The following is a 20,574-nucleotide window of genomic DNA, read 5'->3' as shown; positions in this document are numbered from 1 at the left end:
TCCAGGTTGTTTTTCAAAATAAAAGCTCTAGAGGAGCCAGGTCTGATTCTTTTCTCGCTCTGAGTTTAAGGAGCTGAAATATAAACGGAGCAGAAACTTGTCCTGATGAAAGTTGAGCTTTTCCAGCCTGACTTGGTGGTTTGGTTTGTCCTTCTGACCTTTATGACCTTGATGTTCTCAGTAACATTAACGGGACGTGTTGACTGTTTCCTTTCAGGATGACCTGGTTTCATCTCAAACGTCTTCACGGTAAACATGGCGGTCCGGTTCTACCGTCTTCATCCTCATCACTTCAGCTCAGCCCCCGACGGGGTTGACTGGAGTTCCTCAGGGTCTGTTCTTTAAGACGGGTTTGAAACTTCCCTCTGAATGACCTCTGACCTTCTCCTTCCTTCAGGGTCAAAGTTTTCTTAAATGTTTGTTTACATGAAACCAGAGTCTTTTCATCTGTCGACTGTTTTGGTGTTTGAACCGTTTTAATCCAAAGCTCCACATGAGTGACGCTGTCCATCATGGTTTCTACAGGTCGGTCTCCTCAGGTGTAGCTCTTCCTTCTTACAGGTGTGTTCAGGTGTGTGACGGCTCGTCTTCTTCACCGACTCAAACTATTCAGTCGTTACATGTATGATGACAAATGAACAAACTTGTGTTCAAATCACACAAACTCTTTTATTTTATTTTTGCTGTAAATACTTTTCCAAACTCCAGCGTGGATCTCATTCCCACCTGGATCAGAGATCTGATCTGTTGATCCTGATCCTTTCATCCACGCTGACTGCATGTCCTTCATAACATTTACCTGCTTGAGCTTGAAGGTTTTAAAGGCTCCGCCCTCCACAGGTGTTTTTATGATGACGCGTCACTCATGAACAGCTGATACATGTTTGTGTTCTGCGGTTCTTCTCCTGATGTTCGGGTGGTTCTGATCTCTGGTTCTGGGAGCAGAAGGAGGTTCCTCTGGATGTTAGGAGGATTTCTCCCTTCAGGATTCTGTTTCTTCACCAGATAAACTCAGTGGTCAGTCTGTCGTTAACGTCGCGTCGGTGAACTTTAAAAAGTCAGAAGTTTTTCAGACGACTCTGGAGTTAAAACAGGTTTGTCCAAAAACTGAAAGGTGTGTAGATGTTTGTTCCTTTCATGAGAACTTCCCTACATGAATGTGTTCCATACACATGACAGGAAGGAGCGGTGAGAAGATTGAAGTTCTTTCATTTCTGGATCTATATCAGATCTTAAAGCAAACAGAAATCTACAAATATTTATTTAAAAACTTTTCAGAACTTTGTGTTTCTCTGGGTTCTCTGTTGGTTTGATGCTTTAAGGTTTCCGTCTAAACGGTCGACCATCTTAACCTTCAGGAGGTTCTGTTCTGGAGGAACATCTGCTCTGACAGAACCAGAACCAACGGTTCTCAACAGTTACACCTTTGTCCTCAGGTTTATTTCAACGATGATCAAATTAATCAAATTCTTTGTGACGTTCTGAGTTTGTGATGAGGGGAGAACCTCTGATCCACAGGAACGCTCCTGCTGCAGGACTGATGCATTCTGGGAAAATGTCACTAACATGCAGACGAGTTCTTCAGGTAAGAAGCAAACATGGAGGTCTCTGGACTAAAGGGTTTGGTTTGATCAAATACCGGTTTGAATGGGATCACTGTATTAAAACCAGATCCAGTTTTCATCCGAGTGGCGGCTTTACTGGAAAAAGATGTTCAGATGTTTTAACTTGATCTCTGGCAGCAGAAGTCTGGATTTCTTTGACTTCATTCTGGATATTTGAGCTGTGGAGAAGATGTCGAGATCAGGATGAAAAGTTCTGTTCAGTCCGACATGAAGGATGAACTCGACTGTTCGGATGAACGGTTGTTAAACCGAGGAACCTGGAGAGCAGAGTCATGGACGGGAAGGATCAATCCTCTGTCTGAAGAGATGGAGACAAATACTTCTTCAGTGGGATGTTTAGATCAGGACTGGAGCAGTGGATTAAAAAGACGAACTCTGATCCTCCGGTCTGATGGAGATCTGAGGTTTGGTTTGAGGTTCATCTGCAGGATCACCTAAAGGTTCTGCTCTCCAAACCGAGGCACGTTCAGAAATGAAACTGCAGGAGAACATCCACTCCCTGGAAAAAGGAGATTTCTTCATTTGTCTGCTGGATCCGTCCTCCAAAGATGATCCTACGGGTGGGAGTGAGGTCCAAACCTCTGCTGAGCTGTGATGTTTCACTGCAGACGTCTGTAAACGTCAAACTAATTCATGTGGAGGAAACTTTCTGAAGCTTCAGGAGGAAATGTTCTAGAAAAATGTCTTAGTGGCTCAGTGTGAGCAGCAGTGGAGGAAGAAATAACCAAAGTAATCACGACAGTAACCTCTATCACAGTATTACTGATGAAAATAGTTTTAACTTAGACCAAATAATTGTAAAAAAAAAAAAACTCGCTGAGGTTTTTTTTTTTTTTTTAAAAGGTTTCACAGTAAAAACATCTTCAGATTTCTAATAACGATTCTCAATTTCTGACTAAATTTATCAAACAAGCTAAAATATATTTATTAATAAAGCTACAATTTTACATCAGAATAAAAACGTATCTAGAAAACTGAAGTGAATAAAGCTTTAAAAGAATAAAATGTAAACATAAATGTTTGGCTGATGTAATCATCAGCAGTAGATTAACCAGATTTAAACGTAGCAGGTTTGGTTAGGTAATGCAACCACATGGAGCCCCGCCCCCAGCGCCATGTGCCGGTCCCCAGTCCGGGTAAATGCAGAGGGTTGTCGGTGAGAATCCGACGTAAAACCTGAACCAAACTGTAAATGACTGACGGTCCCTGAAGGCAGCAGCTGGAATGATCCTCAACGAGTTAAAACACTTGATTGATGATTTAAGAAACTATTTCTGTGGGTTTAAACACGGAGGAAAACATCTTCCCTCCAGACAGACGGATCAGATTTGTCTGATCATTTTTGGTATTTTTAACAGGAAGTTATCGGGTCCAAATCATGAAGATGTAAATAAAACGAGGTTATCTGGAGGTGCTGGTGGGATGTTCATTTTATTTATACAATCAGCAAAAAATCAGTAAAAACAAAACCAAGAAAATATCAAAGCAAATTCTAAACGTTTTGGGAGAACAAACCGGAGAACTCCCAGACGGAGCAACAGCTGATGGGCGGAGCTTCTTTATCGCTGCTAAAAATACCTTGTTTATCCTGCCCTTTAAGGTAATTTAATAACCTTTAAGTTGCTTCAGGACGGACTCCTCGGTGTTGTATGGAGGAGTTCTGGTTGTTTCCTGATGATGAAGAGATTCTCTGAGGCGTCCTGATGGAACGTTTCCCTGAACACGCCGTCATAACCAGATGAGATCCGTCTTTCTGTTGTAATTGGAGCATCAGTCATCCTTAAGTCTCTTTCCCCGTGTTCAGTGTTGACTTCTTCTGCTGCACTTGTTCTTCGTCGCTGGTTTTCCCTCCGTTTTATTGGCGATACTAATCCTTGTTTTTATCTAAGTCCAACATCCTGTCGTTTGAGTTCTGCTACAGAAACCATAAAGCTGCTGAGGTTTAATGTTATGTAATGATCTTCCTCTCATCTCATCCTCGTGTGGGAACGAAGACGGGAAGCTAAAGCGGATTCTGGTTCTTTTCTTGGAGAAATAGTCGGATCTGTGGGAGAGATCCAGGATAAATGGAGGTCTTTAAGATGCTGCTGCGTCTCAGTGACTTTATTTAATTAAACGACGTGTCGTAGTGTGGGAGAATGTGGATTTGTGTTTGTTTTATTAACGTGTTACAAACGAGGTTTGGAGTTCCTAAATGAAGTCTGATTAACTCTGATTAACCCTTTAGTTTCCTCAGTCCGATTCGTCTCAGACGCGACTAAAGTTTAGAATTAACCGGTTTATTGATGGTATCTTATAATCCAATGAGTCCTTTACTGATGGAAATGCAAGAACTACAATTTATGATGGAAATATGAAACTGACCTCTCAGGAGTTTGATTCAGTTTCTTCTGTTTGTTTAAAAAAAAACTTTTATTTTGGTGAGAAAACAGAAAAATGTTGGTTCACTTCTAAACCCTCAGATCCATCCTGATCCTCATCTGATCTTAAAGATTCCTGGTTCTATTGTTTTGTTAAATAAATTCTGGATTAACATGAAGAAATGACTTTAAATTTCTTTCTTTTTAAGGAATAAAATGAAGTCATCAAAGATCACCAACATCCTGTGGGAAACTCGACACTTTCAGTGTTTTTCCACGTATGTCTGGTGGGGGAGGGGCGGGGGGCGGCGGCGCCGGAGGGGGCGTGACTGAAGCGTGACAGGTGAGATGCTATCGGTTCTGCTGACCTGCTGAAAGGTCAGCTTCCTGTGGACCAGCGGTCAGCCATGGGAATCGGTCCCACGGTCCACAGAGAACAGATAAGACACGCACTGTTCCACAGCTGAGACACAAACACACAACAACACACACAACAACACAACAACAACGACACAATAACGACACAACTTTACACTCATGGAGGATTTCTGCAGAAACGGACAGAAATGAAAAAAGGTTTTCAAAATAAAGTGAAAATGCTTTTATTCTGGAGAAACCCACAGGGTCACATGAGGTTGTTTTATTTTGTTGTTTTTCCTTTAAAAATATGAATTTGTTTTCCTTCTGTTGTGGCTGCTACCAAAAAATAATAAATTCACTTTAGAGTTCTCAGGGACTAAAGGGACAGAAAAACTGTAAAAGATCGTATTTGTGATGTAGAAAATCTGATGGGCGGGGCCACAAGCTCCCAGCTCCGCCCCTTTCTGATGCATCCACCTCCAAATAGATCCATGAACGTCTTTGTGATCTGAACTGTACGGCTGGATAATGTTGGGTTGGAGGTGTGAGGGGCTGTAAGCTAGCAGGAGAGTAAACAAAGGGATGATGGGAAATGGGGCGGGCTTACTCCACACCAACAGTCAGCGGTGAATCTGCTCTGCAGAAACTATGTCCTAAAAATGACTCAGGATTTAGATTTTGGCTAAAACTGAATTATTTTAATGAAAAAAAACTGGGAATACTTTGGAAACAGATCAAAGATGATCCGAGTTGGACCGGAATTACACGGAAAACAGGTTTGGATAAAAACATTAAGATGTATGAATACAAACAAATCAGTCGATGAATTGACACTTACTTTAAAATAAAGTTTTTCTCATAAAAACAAAAACTTTCAATTGAAATTTTGAGTTAACACCTGATAAACTCAAACTTCACCTGAAGCTTCCGAATTCCTGACTCAATTACCCAGCAGGCACGGCGGCTCCAGCTCATATTCACCTGTTTTAACGTTATTCACATTTACGATAAAATACAACATGTACCAGGTGTAGAAATGTTTACTACAAACAAATAGTGTAAACAAGCTTAACAATATATCATAAAATTATCAACCCAACATGAAATAAAAATAAACAAAATAATTAAAATTAGGACAAAAAATAGTGTTCTGCTAATTAAAAATGCTAACTTAAAAAACAGTTTTTTTTAATCTTTTGATTGTAGATTTTTAATTGATAAAGAGACTCTATATATATTTGAATCTGTTGCTTTATGTTGTGTTCTTCATTTTCTGTTGTATCATATTTTACTAATGAATCTATTTCATCAGACCAACGTTCTGTTGTATAAACACAGAACTCCAGAGTTTATCGAGTGTTTGGGAGGAAATAAACCGATTCGACTGTTTCTAACTCCATCAGACTGAATGTTTCCCAAATCAGCTCTAGATCTGCGAGAACGCACGCGCGTGCGTCCTCCCGCCCCTCCCAACCTCACCGGGGGACGTGACCGGAATCTCAAAGCGACCAGGTGTGACGTCACGTGGGGTCCAGGTGTGACACCAGCGGGTAAATATTTAATCATTTCGGGACTTTTCGTCCCGTTTGTTGAACCAAAGTCTCCGAACAGACTTTTATTCTGATGGAGGATCTGGATCCGTCCAGAACCGGAACTTCAGTTCAAGCTTTTATTTCTGTGGGAAAACATGAAAAAGTCTCGGAAATTCCCGCCGGTGTGGAAACGTCCCGCGCGCTGATTGGTCCGTGCGCGGCGGGAGCCGGATAAAAAGGAGCGTCGGGAGAGGAGACTCCAGAATCAGCGGACCTCCTCCGTCCTCATCACCTCCTGCTGCACCTCCTGCTCCAGCATCACCTCCTGCTGCACCTCCTGCTCCACCTCCACCTGCACCTCCACCTGCTCCTGCTCCTCCTCCGCGGGAAGATGCTGCGCGCCTCCTGTCCGCTGCTCCTCCTCACCCTCTGCGCCGCCGCCTTCCAGCTGCCGCCGGAGGAGGCCGCCCCCCGCCGGGCGCGGTTCTCCACCAACACCCCCGGTGAGTCCCGGTCTACGGGGTCCGGGCAGGGTCAGTTTGAAGGAGGGAAAGCGGAGGAGAAACCTGAAAAGGTTTAGGCTGAAATTGGATTAAAAAATATGTATTTTACACGTGAAGAGACTGAAAACTTTAAAGCTAAAGCTAACCAGCTAAAATGTTTATTATTAATATTTTCTGATTATTAATTAACAAATATCTTAATACCGAATATCTCAAAGCTACAATTAAACAAGTAAATGTCTTAGAACAGTAAACATAAACCAGATTTCAAATTAGAGTTAAAGTTAACAGTAAACTTCAAACCTGATGAAGTCGATAAAGAGGCGGCACGGTGGTACAGTGGTTAGCACTCCTGCCTCACAGCAAGAATGCCGCGGTTCTCACCAGAGACTCCGGCTCTGCTAGTCTGTGAGACTACCTGTCCAGGTGAACCCCGCCTTCACCCATCAGCCATTTTAGGCTCTGCTCTCACCTGTGTGCAGGTGAGGTGGCTCGATGCCTGAACAGCGCCGTGGCAGTGGGCTGCGGCTTCTTCTCCTGCCTGGAGAACTCCACCTGCGACACCGACGGGATGCACGAGATCTGCGAGCTCTTCCTGCAGTCCGCCGCCAGCTTCAACACGGAGGTGAGCTGGCTCCGCCTCCTGCTGACCTCCAGCTGACCTCCTCCTGACCTCCAGCTGACCTCTGCCTCTGTCCTCCAGGGGAAGACCTTCGTGAAGCGCAGTCTGCAGTGCATCTCTCAGGGGATCTCCAACAAGGTCTTCCAGGCCATCCGCCACTGTAACATCTTCCAGAGGATGATCGCCGAGGTTCGCTCGCACACGTTTAACCGTCTGACGCCGGTCTGACGTTAGTCTGAACCTGATGGTTCCTCTGATGTTTTTATTAGAGCCAAACTCGACCTCCAAACGTTCACAACAGGATTCAAAACGGACTAAACAGAGATCCAGATTCAGATCCAGATCCAGAGTTTAGTCTGAGTTCATTCTGGATCAATAACAAAACCAGGATTTAAACGGTTTTCCTGAATCTTTAAGGTCTCATTTTATTTTATTTCAAATGTGTATAAATAAGTAACAACAAACAAATCCAATTAAACTGTAGATAATAGATATCTGTACACATCTAAAGATAATTATACTATATATTTCAATGTAAATCTTTAATATTTTCATGTTTCCAGAAACACATTTGAATAATTTTAGACATTTTTTTTACTAACGGCTCAAAAAGAGAGAAAGAAAAAACGTATTTATTCCCATGTTTTACTGTGATGGAGTAAATCCATCAGAATAAAGATTCCTGATCATTTCTATCACCTGTCTGCACCTTCAGTGAAACAGGAAACGGTCGAGTGTCTTTGAAACGTTTTGAAAACCAAATAGAACATTTTAATTTTTCAAAGACGCACAACTTTTTCCTGGTAAAATTGAACTTTTTGAAGTATAAATTTGGAATTTGACTTTTTTTCTCACAATTTATTATTAACTTCAGACGTTTAAATCTTAAGTAACATCAAATGAATCCAATTAAACTGCATATAAAACAGGTATTACACACGTTTACAGTCTTCTAGTAGTACTTCAATGTTCTTCTGCTCCTCATATTCGGTCATCATATAAATTAATCATAAATTCAAGTCAAAATGTAACATTTTTAGTTTGTAGCTGTGAAAAAGGACAAAAACAGGAAGATTTAATCATTTCAGACATCAGAGGATTTAGAATATTGTTCTTATTTATTTCACCTGTTTCCTGTGTGATTCTGTACCTGCGGCGTCGCGGTTTCAGCTTCATAAAGCTTCTGCATGTCTGCGTCATCTGCTTTGAGGATTCTGTCCTTTAAGATCTCGATGTTTTTGCTGCTGGATTCCTTTCAGCTCTGGTGCGTTCGGGGACGCTCTCTCTGACGGGAACGTTTCCCCGTCTGCTCTCTGGAGTTTCTTCTCTGACTTGTCTGACAGGTTCAGGAGGATTGCTACAGCAGTCTGGACATCTGTACCGTGGCGCGCACCAACCCCGACGCCATCGGAGAGGTGGTGCAGGTCCCCTCCCACTTCCCCAACAGGTGAGTGCTGCGTCTGCGCAGACGCATGGCTGCGCAGACGCAGGATGGCCGACTCTGCTGTGACTGCAGGTACTACAGCACGCTGCTGCAGACCCTGCAGGGCTGCGACCAGCAGACGGTGGAGGCGGTCAGGGCCGGGGTCATGGCCCGGGTGGGGCCCGACATGGAGACCTTCCTCCAGCTGGTCCAGAACAAGCCGTGCCCCCCCGGGTCTGCGCGGTCCGCCTACAGCAACCCGTCCAGCTGGAGAAACATGCCGGTGTTCAACATCCAGCCCAGCTTCACCGACCGGGACCCCACCCACATTTTCGCCAGGAGGTCTGTGGAGGAGCAGGACAGGCAGGGGGGGCTCCAGGCCGAAGACTAGACCTCCTCATGTGGATCCTGACCCCCCCACGGCAGACAGCTGTAGAGTTACGATGAAAGTATAGTCTTAAAGCATTCTTTTATTGATATTTATTAACCTAACTTATAAGGGGGGGGGTTAGTTTAGGGGGGGGGGCATGGAGGTCGGGAGGAACGCCACGCTGGACGTGAAGCTCCTCCCACTTCTAGAGCTCAAGAGATGAAAGTGTTTCAGAAATAAATCCTATGATATGACTGGAAATGTCTGCGGTTTTCATTCATCATTTTTATTATTAAATAAGAAAACAACAAACTTTTCTGAAGCTCTATCAGCTCTAAAGTTTGTCTTTTCTAAAACGTGTTTGTATTGGTGTTGATCTGTCACTGAATCCGTCAGACTCCAGGTTTAACTCCAAACTCATGTTTTGATGCTGAAGAATTTCAGCTTTTCCTGCCATACCATCAGCCACCACACGGGGGAGCTCGTTTCCTGTTAAAGTCCTCCAGAATTCCGTTTCTCTCCTCATGTGAGCAGGTCCACGTGGAGATGTTTTATGGAGTTAAATTGGGCCGATATTATTTGAAACCCAAATAACACAAATTGAAAAAAAACAACTAGTGTTTGGCCGAAAAAAAAATGTCCAAAAGTTTTTATTCTAAATTTAACGATAGCAGAAAAGTTGCATTCCCTGCAATAATGCTAGTGTGAATGCTCTCTGCTGAAAGTAGTGAAGATGCTGAAGCTTTTTGCTGAAAATGTTGATGTAATTTACTTTAATTTGTGGAAGGATTTGCTACAAATGCTAAAGCTATTTGCAAACCGTTAAATTTGTTAAAAAAAAAACTGGAAATTTTGTTGAAATATGAACGAACGCTGAACTTGACCTAAATTCATGAAATTGTTTTTAAAAAATCCCCAATAACAATTTTGCCAAACTATTTAGTGTGTTGCTTAAATATGAGCTAAACTCCAAAATAGCCTTAAATTCCTCAGTAAACTAAATTAGCCAAAAACGTTAGCATGTTGCTAAAATATTATGTAAACTCATATTTTTTTAAATGACTATAAAGATGAACACAACAATGAAAATGTTTAAAGGTTTGTTGCTAATCTGTTTAGAACATTTGAAGACCTTCTCATTCATTTCCTATGGAGCATATTTAGCTCAATATTTCAAAAACGATAAAGTTTATAAATACAAAAATACAAGCAGTAACGTCCTGAACGAGCTGAACGTTTTGATACAAATATTGCTGAAATCACTGAAAGTGTGATTGAGTTTTTATGTGCTGACAAAAGTCAAGAAAGGAGCAGGAGGATCACTAGTGTGATTGTTTAGTCAGCAATCACACTACAGTGATTGTTTACTGAGCAATCACACTACAGTGATTGCTCAGTAAACAATCACACTGTTATTTTCAGCTCTAAATGTTCAGTTTTTTCGGTTTCGAAACTCAAACTTTCAGTTTCAATTTTTTTCACTTTCAACTCTTTTCGTTTTCAAAACTGAAAATTTCAGTTTCAAAACTTTTGGCCCCGTTGTGGCGCGTGGGGGCGGGGCTAACACAAAGGACCAATCAAACTGGATGAGGGCGGTAACTTGAGTCTCGGGGAATTAAAGATTTTGGATTTAAGTGTCTCCGGCGCCGGCCCGGCCCGGCCCGGCTCTGGGCTGCATGGCGCCTGAGCCCAAAGAAAGATTTTATTTTTAAAAGTCATCCAACTGCAGAAAGTGTTTCATAAACTTTAATAAAACCAAACCGACATCAGGAGTTAAAACGGTTTAAAATAGTCCAGCATGACACGGTTCCACTCCCCAAATCATTTTAACATCCGTTAAAGTAAACGTTCAGTCAGAAGCTCCGACATGAAGACTGCGGTTAATCGGTTAATAAGTGATGGATTAGTGAGAGATGGATTAGGATAAGAGAGGATTACATTTATCTCCATGATCTGTTTGATCTGATCCCTGGTCGGTCTTGAGTTTGATCTTCTGCCGTATTTACAGTATTTACACACATTCACACGAGTCCCGCCTCCCTCACTGAGGAGGTTCTTCACATCCACCTGCTGCTCCTCTTGCTCCTGCTCCTCCTCCTCCTGCTCCTCCTCCTGCTCCTGCTCCAGGAGAAACCGGAAGGAGGAGTGGAGTTCCAGGGTGACTATGAAGACATGCAGGAAGGATCCAAGGAGGTGCTGATGATCGGGGAGTACTGGACCGGAGAGTACTGGATCAGCGGGACGGACAGGTCCAGGTACTCCTGAGGAGGGGGAGGGGACAGGTAGATGAGTGTTTGCAGCAGAGGTCACAACATACAGCCGGGGTCCGGGTCCAGATCCAGAACTAAAGCAACCTCTCCAACCGTAACAAAAACAGAGCAGCTTTCAGGAGGAGAAGAGGAAATCTGAAGCTGCAGATTTGTCTCCTGTCAGGAAACGTCTGAGAGCTTCAGGTGAGGAACAGGAAGTGAGCTCACCTGGTTGGACATGAGCGAGAGCGTCCGGTCCAGATCCTCCACCAGCTGCAGGAACGTCGGCCTTCGGGACGGAACGGCGTGCCAGCAGTCCCTCATCATCAGATACCTGAACGAACGCAGCGTCACCTGAGTGACTCGTGCACGCCTGACGTCAGAGCGTGCACGTGTGCGACACTCACAGCTCCTGCGTGCACGCCGTCGGCTTCTCCATGCGGTGACCCTCCTTCAGCAGCTTGAACAGCTCCTCCACCGGGACGCCGGGATACGGAGATCCGCCCAGGGTGAAGATCTCCCAGAGCAGAACGCCGAACGACCACCTGCAGAAACGAGGAGGAGGAGCTAAGGGCGGGGCTGACGGAGGTCGACGGCTCAGGGAGAAAACAGACCGTCTCATCAGAGGAGCGGCAGACAGAAACCCAAAACCTAAAGATTGATGTGAACTCACAGAACTACAGCAGAACAAACAGACTCATCACTGACCTGCAGTGCCCTCTACAGGCAGAGGCGTGTAACTGCAGTTAACCAAACGACTCAGAAGATGAACTTTGACTCTGATTTTCAATGTAAAGATTTAGTTCAACACATGTTGGAGTAGTTTTGTTCTATCACTATAAAATAAGAAAAATAAATAAAAACAATCGTGAATTTACGAGAAGATTTGATCAAAAACTAAAACTACAGGTTTATAAATGGATTTAGATCTGACGGTCTGCTCAGTTTCCTCTCACTGATCAGAGAAGCAGACAGTCGTCAGTGGACTTTTCTGATCCGGCTGTCCCACAGAGGACTTTTAGGATCAACTCTGGACCACGACCAGAGAAGCCCTGAGAGAAGCTCCAGGTCTGTGGCTTTGCTGCTCCTCTGGGTCACACTGTGACCTTCATGTTCCTCACAAACCGTCCACCTTCAGAGGAAACAAGGACTCACACGTCGCTCTGGTGGGTGTAGATCCGGTCAAACAGAGCTTCAGGAGCCATCCACTTCACCGGCAGGCGGCCCTGCAGGCAGGAAGACGGTTAGCTCCTCCCCACAGCAACCCCGCCCCCTTTACCCCCACTCCAGTCTTACATTGGTGGTCTTCTTGTAGTAGTCGATGTGGTGAATGTCTCGGGCCAGGCCAAAGTCAGCGATCTTCATCACATCGTCTTCAGTCACCAACACGTTCCGGGCTGCCAGGTCTCTGTGAATGCACTGGGGCGGGGGGGGGGTTTATCAGAACCAAACGGAACCTCTCAAGTCCAGAAATCACTTCAGATAATCTTTGAATTCTGCTTATTTGAACTTGAAGTTCTTTGATGTTCTTTCACTGACTAAACTTTAGAACCTGAGGAGAAGGTCTAATGTGGCTCCTCCCACAATCACACCAACCTTTAACGCTTTCTAACCAATCAGGGAAGCTACAAAACTACAGGTTTGGAAGTTCTCCTGTTTGGTCCAAACCAGAATTCAGGTGAGGTTTCATGCCTGCTCCACCAAGAAAACCAGAACTGGATCAGACCAGGATTGAATCTGGATCAGACCAGGACTTAATCCGGAACTCAGCAGAACTGAATCTGGATGTGACCAGAAACAGAGCAGGAATGAATTTGGATCGGAACAGGACTAAAACTGGATCAGACCTTGACTGAATCTGGATCAGATAAGGACTTGATCTGGAAGTCAGCAGAACTGAATCTGGATCAGACCAGGACTGAATCTAAGTAAGATTAGACTTAAATCTGGATCATATCAGGATTGAACCTGGATCAGACCAGAACCAAAGCTGCCAAAATGAGTTTTAACTTCTCATTTGAAACATTCAAGACACAAGAGTTCAAACATGCGATTGCTTCTCTTCCCCTCACCTTCTTTGAAGCCAGGTAGGACATCCCTCTGGCCACCTGGTACGCTGCAGACACCAGCTCCCTGATCTCCACCCCCCCCAGCAGCGGCTGCCGGGCGCCGCTCCAGTACTCCACCCCGACCGGCCGGCGCGCTCGCAGGTACTCCCTCAGATTCCCCTTGGAGGCGTACTCCACCACCACGTACAGAGGGCCTGCTGGGGTCAGAGTGACCCGCCGGAGCAGAAACGGAGCCGTTACCGAGGGCGACCCATCGACCCGCCGCCCCGGAGCGAACACCCACCGTCCTGCGTGCATGCGCCCAGCAGGTTGATGATGTTCTTGTGCTTCCCGATCATCTTCATCATCTCCATCTCAGAGATCAGGTCGGACAGGTCTTTCTCGGAGGCGTCGGCTGACGGGACAGCAGAGCGCAGCTTTCAGACGGCCTGTGGGCGGAGCTCCACCCGAATGGCGCAGCACTCACCTTTCAACATCTTCACCGCCACCTTGCTGAGGCGGGTGGGCTTGCTCCTGTCCAGCCCCACGGCCTCGGCCAGAACCACCTGACCGAAGCAGCCCTCCCCCAGAGGCTTCCCCAGAGTCAACCTGAGGGGGGCGGAGTCAAGAGATGAAGGTTTCTGCTCCTGAAGCTGAAAACTGTTAGACATGAAGGTGCAGCAACACACACGGGTGAAGCCGCACCAGTCCAGAACCAGTCCAGAACCTCCAGAACCAGGATCAGTTTCCGATCAGGCATTCTGGACTGGATTTCCTCCACGTTCACAGCAGTTTCCTCAGAACCAAGAACCTGACGGCAGCTTTGGACCGTCGCCTCCTCAGAGACGGAGAGTCAGAGGTTAGCGGCGGGCTCACCGATCTCGCGGCAGCTCCCACGCCGGGTCATATGGAAGCTCGTACTCAGACACCCCCGCCAGGACGCTGGTGGCGGTGCTGGACAGGCGGGACGGACGCATCGACCCCGACTGCAGGGAGGACGAGGACTCCACCGACACCTGCACAGACGCCGCCGCCTCAGCATCTTCTCATCTACGGGGGGACGGACGCAGAGGCGGAGCCTCACCTGTTTCCGCAGAGGGATGCTCTTCTCCAACTTCTGGACCGCCAGCTGGCTGCTGAAGTCGCTCTTCTTGGGCGCGCAGTAGAGCCGGCAGACGACGGCTGCAACGGCGAGGACGATGATGACGGAGAAGCCCAGGCAGTAGAAGAAAATCTCCAGGAAGGTCTGCGAGGGCACGGCCGAGGGCGGCGGCTCTGGAGGCGAGAAGACAGCGAAAGTTGAGCAGGCTGTCCAGGTGTTTGAGTGGGCGGGGCCTGAGAGAGCGTACCGCTGAGCACCGTGAGCCACGCAGAGTGGTAGGACATCCCGATGGAGTTCTGCGCCAGGCAGGTGTAGACGCCGGCGTCTTCCAGAGTGACGTTCCTCAGAGTCAACACCTCCATCTCCTTATCGGTGGAGTTCAGACCTGCAGTCTGACAGGACGGAGGAGGAGCTTCAAACCGGAGGGTTACCTGCTCAGGTTCACATCAAGCATCTGAAGAGCCATAACAACAGAAGAGAATCACTGACTCTCTGCGGTTTTCCGGGAAGCCAACCGCGGTGAACCAGCATAGTTAGCTAGTATGCTAGCTCAGCCAGACCCGGGCAGCACAGCTTTCCAACAACCGCCATACTCCAGATCCACGGCTATGAGGTTGATATTTCAATTTAAGACAATAATAAAAAGAACGCAATAGTCGGTTTAGACGTTAACAAGAAGATCCTCCAGTTTATTTCTATTTATCTCCTCTCAGGTTGATGCTCAACGTTTCAAACTATTGAAACACCAACAATAGCTTGAAACTAAATAAAACCTTTTATTTAAAAAGTCAGTTATTCACTTCTGTTGTGGCCTTTGTGTGCTTTTGTCGTTTTGTCGTCGTGCTTCAGCTTATGTCTTCAACTTTTGTCGTGGTCCTTTCACTTTTGTCGTTTTGTTGTGGCTTTAGTTGTCGTGTCTCGGCCACATCTACAACTATTTCATCCTATTTGCAGGAAGCTGCTGAAAACCATTTTTAAACGGAGTCAGACCTGATTGTTTTAATCTTTTCCTGTCTAATTAATATTTGAAACTGAAACGTTTTGGAGGCACTTTCAATACGAGTTCCAGAAACCTGAATCATTTCCAGAGAACTGAAGGAGCTCTGGTTGAAGGTTTGAGCCGGCCTCTCCTGCAGAAACATCCGACCACATCCGACAGGTGGAGGGCGCCTGATGAGAAGAGCTCAGCTCCTTCTCATCAGGCGCCCTCAGAACTTCAACGTCAACACAGAACTTGCGACTGAGCATGAAGGCCCTCTGTGTGCCATCCGGACCTTCAGAACCTGGACGAAGGAGTGTCCCTCGGGCCCCTCGCGGCTGCCGTTGACCGTCACGTGTTTGAGCCACTGGATGTGAGGCTGCGGGTCGCTGAACACTCTGCACACGAACTGCACGTCACCGCCGACCACCGCCGTCTGATTGGCCGGCAGGCCGGCCTGCAGGATGGGCCTGTGAGGAGAACGTTCTGCAGAGGAACGGTCTGGGATGAGAGGATGCCATCCGTCGTCTGAGCGCGCTCAGAGAGGACCGTCTTACCCACGATGTCCAGCTGGTAGGTGTGTCTCAGGCTGCCGTGTTCGTTCTCCACCACGCAGGTGTAGTTTCCCTCATCAGACGGAACCACCGACTCCATGATCAGACTCCAGGTGTGGTCTTTGATCTGAGACCAGAACCAGAACTTCACACCTGCAGCTCCGCCCCGGCCCCTCCCCCTCCCGAGGCCGAACACCCACCTTGAAGCCTCCGATACGCTGGTCTCTGCTGAACTCCTCCCCGTTCTTCAGCCAGTGCAGCGTGGGGACCGGGTTCCCTGTTGCCGGGCAACGGAACCGGACCGTCATGCTGGCGGGAACGGCGTGGAGCTGCTTCTCCATCTTCTCCGGCGTCACCCACTGCGGCGCCATCGCTGCGGAGGAGACGGGGAGGTCAGAAGGCGGCAGAATGAGGCCTCAGCACAGAACGTCTGACGGACGTACGCTGCAGGTTCTCGCTGCTCGCCGACAGCTCATTGGACGGCTTGTTCTCCTCAGAGGAAGACTCATCATCCTCTTCATCCTCGGAGGATTTGACTGCATCTGTTCCAGAAGATTTTCAGAAGGACGACCTTTAAAATCTGGAGGGATTTAAGACTCATTTCTGACAAAAGAAAGGTTTGAGAGAGGTGTGTCTTATGCTAACGCTCGTTTATACTAACGCTCGTGTCTGTTCATGCTAACACTCCTGTGTGTCTTATGCTAACGCTTGTGTCTGTTCATGCTAACACCCCTGTGTGTCTTATGCTAACGCTTGTTTATGCTAACGCTCGTTTATGCTAACGCTCGTGTCTGTTCATGCTAACACTCCTGTGTGTCTTATGCTAACGCTCGTTTATGCTAACGCTTGTGTCTGTTCATGCTAACACTCCTGTGTGTCTTATGCTAACGCTTGTTTATGCTAACGCTCGTTTATGCTAACGCTCGTGGCAGTTCATGCTAACACTCCTGTGTGTCTTATGCTAACGCTTGTGTCTGTTCATGCTAACACTCCTGTGTGTCTTATGCTAACGCTTGTGTCTGTTCATGCTAACACTCCTGTGTGTCTTATGCTAACGCTTGTTTATGCTAACGCTCGTGTCTGTTCATGCTAACACTCCTGTGTGTCTTATGCTAACGCTTGTGTCTGTTCATGCTAACACTCCTGTGTGTCTTATGCTAACGCTTGTGTCTGTTCATGCTAACACTCCTGTGTGTCATATGCTAACGCTTGTTTATGCTAACGCTTGTATCTGTTCATGCTAACACTCCTGTGTGTCTTATGCTAACGCTCTTGTGTGTGTCTTATGCTAACGCTCGTGTCTGTTTATGCTAACGCTCCTGTGTTTCTTATGCTAACGCTCGTTTATGCTAATGCTCGTTTATGCTAACGCTCGTTTATGCTAATGCTTGTTTATGCTAACGCTTGTTTATGCTAACGCTCGTTTATGCTAATGCGTGTCTTATGCTAACGCTCTTGTGTGTGTCTTATGCTAACGCTTGTTTATGCTAACGCTTGTATCTGTTCATGCTAACACTCCTGTGTGTCTTATGCTAACGCTCGTGTCTGTTTATGATACTTCAGGAAACAAGAGCCCGGAAGCTCATGCTTCTAATGGGAGGATGGTGATAGATGCTTCATGTCGAACAGCAGCTGCAGAACCTCTCGGGTCTTACCCGGGTCGGCGTCCTCCACTGTGGGTCTGGACTGAACCTGCAGAAGCTGAAGGAGCAGCAGCAGCAGGACACACCGGGGGGGGCCCATCCAGTCCCAACGTGTCGGCTTCAGGGACCTGAGGTCAGAGGAGATCTGGTCACCACCACAACCAAGGAGACGGGGAGCAGGTTCTTCTGAGCGCGTGCAGACAGCAGCTCACCTGTTCAATAACTCAAGCTCCCATAAGATTGTTTTTGTATGTTTGAACATTTAAGGAAACCATTTGTGACTATCTGTTTGATACATGTTTTCCACAGGCTGATATTGTGATGATGATAAATGTGTGATGTGTTGAGCTGGTCTAATACTAAAGGATCTAAATGTTTTAAAGTGAAACAAGTGAGATCTCATGTTAAAAAGGTTAAGCACAAAGAAAAGTTGTGTATTTCTAATAAAGAAACAAAAAGGAAATCTAAACTTTGTGTTATTGTCGACACTTTAAACATCGGTATTGACAAATATCGAAGATCGGACTCAGTTGAGGGAAAATATCGAAGAAACTGTTGGAGAAGAGCAAGAAGTTCAGCTCTTCTTAGATCAGAACAGATTTAATCTTCTCATGAAAGCAGAAACATTTGTGTCCAGGATCCTGCAGAAACGGCTGAAGGAGCATTTCTCCAGCGAGGGGGAGGAGCCTCACAGAGGTTAGGTCAGCAGGAGGAGGTGGGAATGCGGCACAGAGACGCGAGACAGACTCGGCATGAAGGCTCGACATATTTCTGCCTTCAGGACGGCACCACCAGCACCGTGACCTCACAGCTGCTGGGAAACAGACGCAGAACCGGTCAGAGACCAGAACCGGGTTCACGACAGGAACGGCAGAGACTGCAACGGCTGAAGAAAGGAGAGAATTCAGAGGATTTCAGATGTGAGAAGTTTGAAGAAGCATGAAGCTCCAGCTGGTGGATGGTCACTCTAACAACTATCTCCTGTTGGGACTAAAGGGAACTCTGAGCTTCAGCGGGTTTCCTGGAGCTCAGAACTTCCTTCAACAATCTCTGAAATATCTTCAAACAGAGATCCAACGTGACGGTCTTCCTGCAGCTGTAAAGTGAAACTTATTTTGTGAACATAACCTCTAAACCGTAAAATAACGAGCTGGACACAAGTTAAACAAAGACCAAACTCCTAAAAGGCTCCAAAGACTCGAGCCTCTTCATGGTCTGACTCTCAGCATTGATACATCAGAGTGTCGTCGGCATGTTTGTGGTTGATGATGCATGAAACTGTCCTAAAGACAACAGAAGACTAAACCGAGATCCCAGGATGAACCCCTGAGGAACACCAAATACAGTTTGATCGGAGAAACCATCACTGATCTCAGAACATAACTTCCTGTTTTCAAAATAAAACTTTGAGCATTAAAGGTCCAAATATTCAATAAGTGTATCTATACATATAATAAACTATAGACAGGTATATATGTGATGAAGATCCTGAAGTATTGAGACACTTTAACTCCGGAGCTCCAGCGTTTATGATCTTTGATTTACTGTAATGTAAAGTTACAGTATGTTAAAGATTTAGTGTTAAAGCGTCATCGGCGACTCTCAGGTGTTAAAGGGTTAATGTGAATAAGAATTAAATCAGGAAATGAATTCAGAGTAACTTGTATGTTACTGTGTGTTAGAGTTTCCGTGGCCGTTTCTGACAGATGCTGTGTTGGTGTGCTGCTTCATCCTTTCAGAATAAAAGCCCTGCAAACGTTCGCTCAGACTCTGACGTCCGGCCGTTTGTTTTTCCGTTCGGACTGAACCAGAGAAAAAGGCTTTTCAGTATGCAGCTCCAGACGCTCGCTGCCTCCCACTGAGGGGGGGGGGCAGAGGGACGGAGGCCCCCGGACTTAACAGAACCGGACTTCATGTTGGAAACTGAATGATTAGTTATTATCGTGGGAATTGGAAATAATAATAATAATACTACTAGTACTAATAAAGGTCAAATTACATTGCCCCCCCAACCCCCCCCCCCCCACCTTTCTATAAAGCTCCTCATGAAGCTTCAAAGCCTTCAGACACAAACAACTGTTTACAAACTGGACAAAAGGAAAACATTGGCAGCAAACAAGGAGCCAGAATCAGGAAGTCAAGACTTCACAACTTCCTGTTTGAAGTTGATGGAAAACTGGAGCCAGGTCAGTTTATCAAGTCACCTGTAGGGGGCCCCGGTTGAGAGCTGAACAACTTCACACCCCAATGGTTTGGTCCAAAAAACACAACTGTGCAGAGGGGGGGGGGGTGCTGATCCAGGAGAAAATCCAAGTAAACATTAATTCGGAATGTTTCACTTCAGGTCAGGAATTCTGGACCCGGATCCTCTGGAGCCAACCCACCGAACATCTGGCAGAACCTTCACCGAGAGGCACCAGAGGAGTTTGGGTTTCCATCAGAACCAAAACTTCTCCCGCGCATCTGCAGGATCTGTGCTGCTCTGCAGAACATCTGCAGCGTCTGCGTTTCTAGTCTTCTTTTTGACTTTCTGCTTTTTTTCTCCGCTCTGAATGGACCGAAACCGGACCGCAGACTTACCGAGGAAAAAAACAGCCCAACTCCGACTCGGACCTGATGATGGATCTGCAAAGTCCGGGACCCGGAGCGCAGAACCCGACGAGACCCGCTAACCTTCCCGAACCGGCCCGAACGCGACACCACCGAGCAGCACTGACATAATCCTCCGCCGAACCGGCGATGGTTTAAATCCGCCCGTCGGTGCCGCCGGACATCTCCACCCGCCGCTCTATGTAACGCGGGAGCCCGGCGGAAGGTTCCAGGTGGAGTGCGGCTGCGTCATGGAGCGCGTGTCCGCTCCACAAGAGGACACGCCCACACTGGGGGGTTTGATACCAGAACGAAGGGTCTGCAGAACCAGGAGGTCCATCCAGCCGACAGGGGCGCCCCCGCCGGTGACGTCACCGTTTGAGGACACACATATTCTTACCTTCCTGACTTTTGGGGACTCACCTCAAAACTGTTACCACGTGATTTTCCTGAACGCAGGGTCTGCAGAACCAGGAGGTCCATCCAGCCGACATCGGGGGGACCCCGCCACCACCACCACCACCACTGACGTCACCGTTTGGGGACACACACATTCTTACCCTCCTGATTTTTGGGGACTCTCCTCAAAACTGCTACCACGTGATTTTCCTGGAG

General features: G+C 46.6%; 2 protein-coding genes and 1 long non-coding RNA gene across 4 annotated transcripts; 1 reads left to right on the top strand and 2 right to left on the bottom strand.

The window, feature by feature from the left end:
- Nucleotides 1-3,144: 3,144 nt before the first annotated feature.
- Nucleotides 3,145-9,412, top strand: LOC112162938 (stanniocalcin). Its single transcript, XM_024298950.2, has 6 exons — nt 3,145-3,225; nt 5,770-6,380; nt 6,863-7,005; nt 7,084-7,191; nt 8,346-8,449; nt 8,519-9,412. Exons 2-6 carry the CDS (start codon nt 6,269-6,271, stop codon nt 8,814-8,816), a joined length of 765 nt encoding a protein of 254 aa, XP_024154718.1. The 5' UTR covers nt 3,145-3,225; nt 5,770-6,268; the 3' UTR covers nt 8,817-9,412.
- On the bottom strand, nt 5,861-6,826 carry LOC112162940. The gene is made up of 2 exons (XR_002922193.1): nt 6,684-6,826; nt 5,861-6,458 (listed from the first exon to the last, which is right to left on the bottom strand). It is a non-coding gene; the product is annotated as an uncharacterized LOC112162940 (long non-coding RNA).
- Nucleotides 9,413-10,526: 1,114 nt separating the features above from the next.
- Nucleotides 10,527-20,534, bottom strand: LOC112162937 (fibroblast growth factor receptor 1-A). 2 transcript variants are annotated; one of them, XM_036214530.1, is made up of 17 exons: nt 20,383-20,489; nt 17,383-17,498; nt 16,171-16,269; nt 15,928-16,100; nt 15,731-15,854; nt 15,469-15,659; nt 14,442-14,586; nt 14,177-14,367; nt 13,969-14,108; nt 13,580-13,701; nt 13,397-13,507; nt 13,117-13,307; nt 12,341-12,463; nt 12,200-12,270; nt 11,452-11,589; nt 11,273-11,378; nt 10,527-11,056 (listed from the first exon to the last, which is right to left on the bottom strand). In XM_036214530.1, exons 1-17 carry the CDS (start codon nt 20,451-20,453, stop codon nt 10,958-10,960), a joined length of 2,211 nt encoding a protein of 736 aa, XP_036070423.1. In that variant the 5' UTR covers nt 20,454-20,489; the 3' UTR covers nt 10,527-10,957. The 2 variants fall into 2 exon arrangements, with proteins under 2 accessions (XP_036070423.1, XP_024154717.1); XM_024298949.2 differs by having other exon boundaries at nt 10,916-11,056; nt 19,951-20,534.
- Between the last annotated feature and the right edge of the window lie 40 nt (nt 20,535-20,574).

The sequence above is a fragment of the Oryzias melastigma genome, linkage group LG12 (assembly GCF_002922805.2).
Source record: "Oryzias melastigma strain HK-1 linkage group LG12, ASM292280v2, whole genome shotgun sequence".
NCBI classification, from domain to species: Eukaryota; Metazoa; Chordata; class Actinopteri; order Beloniformes; family Adrianichthyidae; genus Oryzias; species Oryzias melastigma.
The sequence above is the reverse complement of the archived record's forward strand: the minus strand, read 5'-3'. Positions and strand labels throughout refer to the sequence as shown.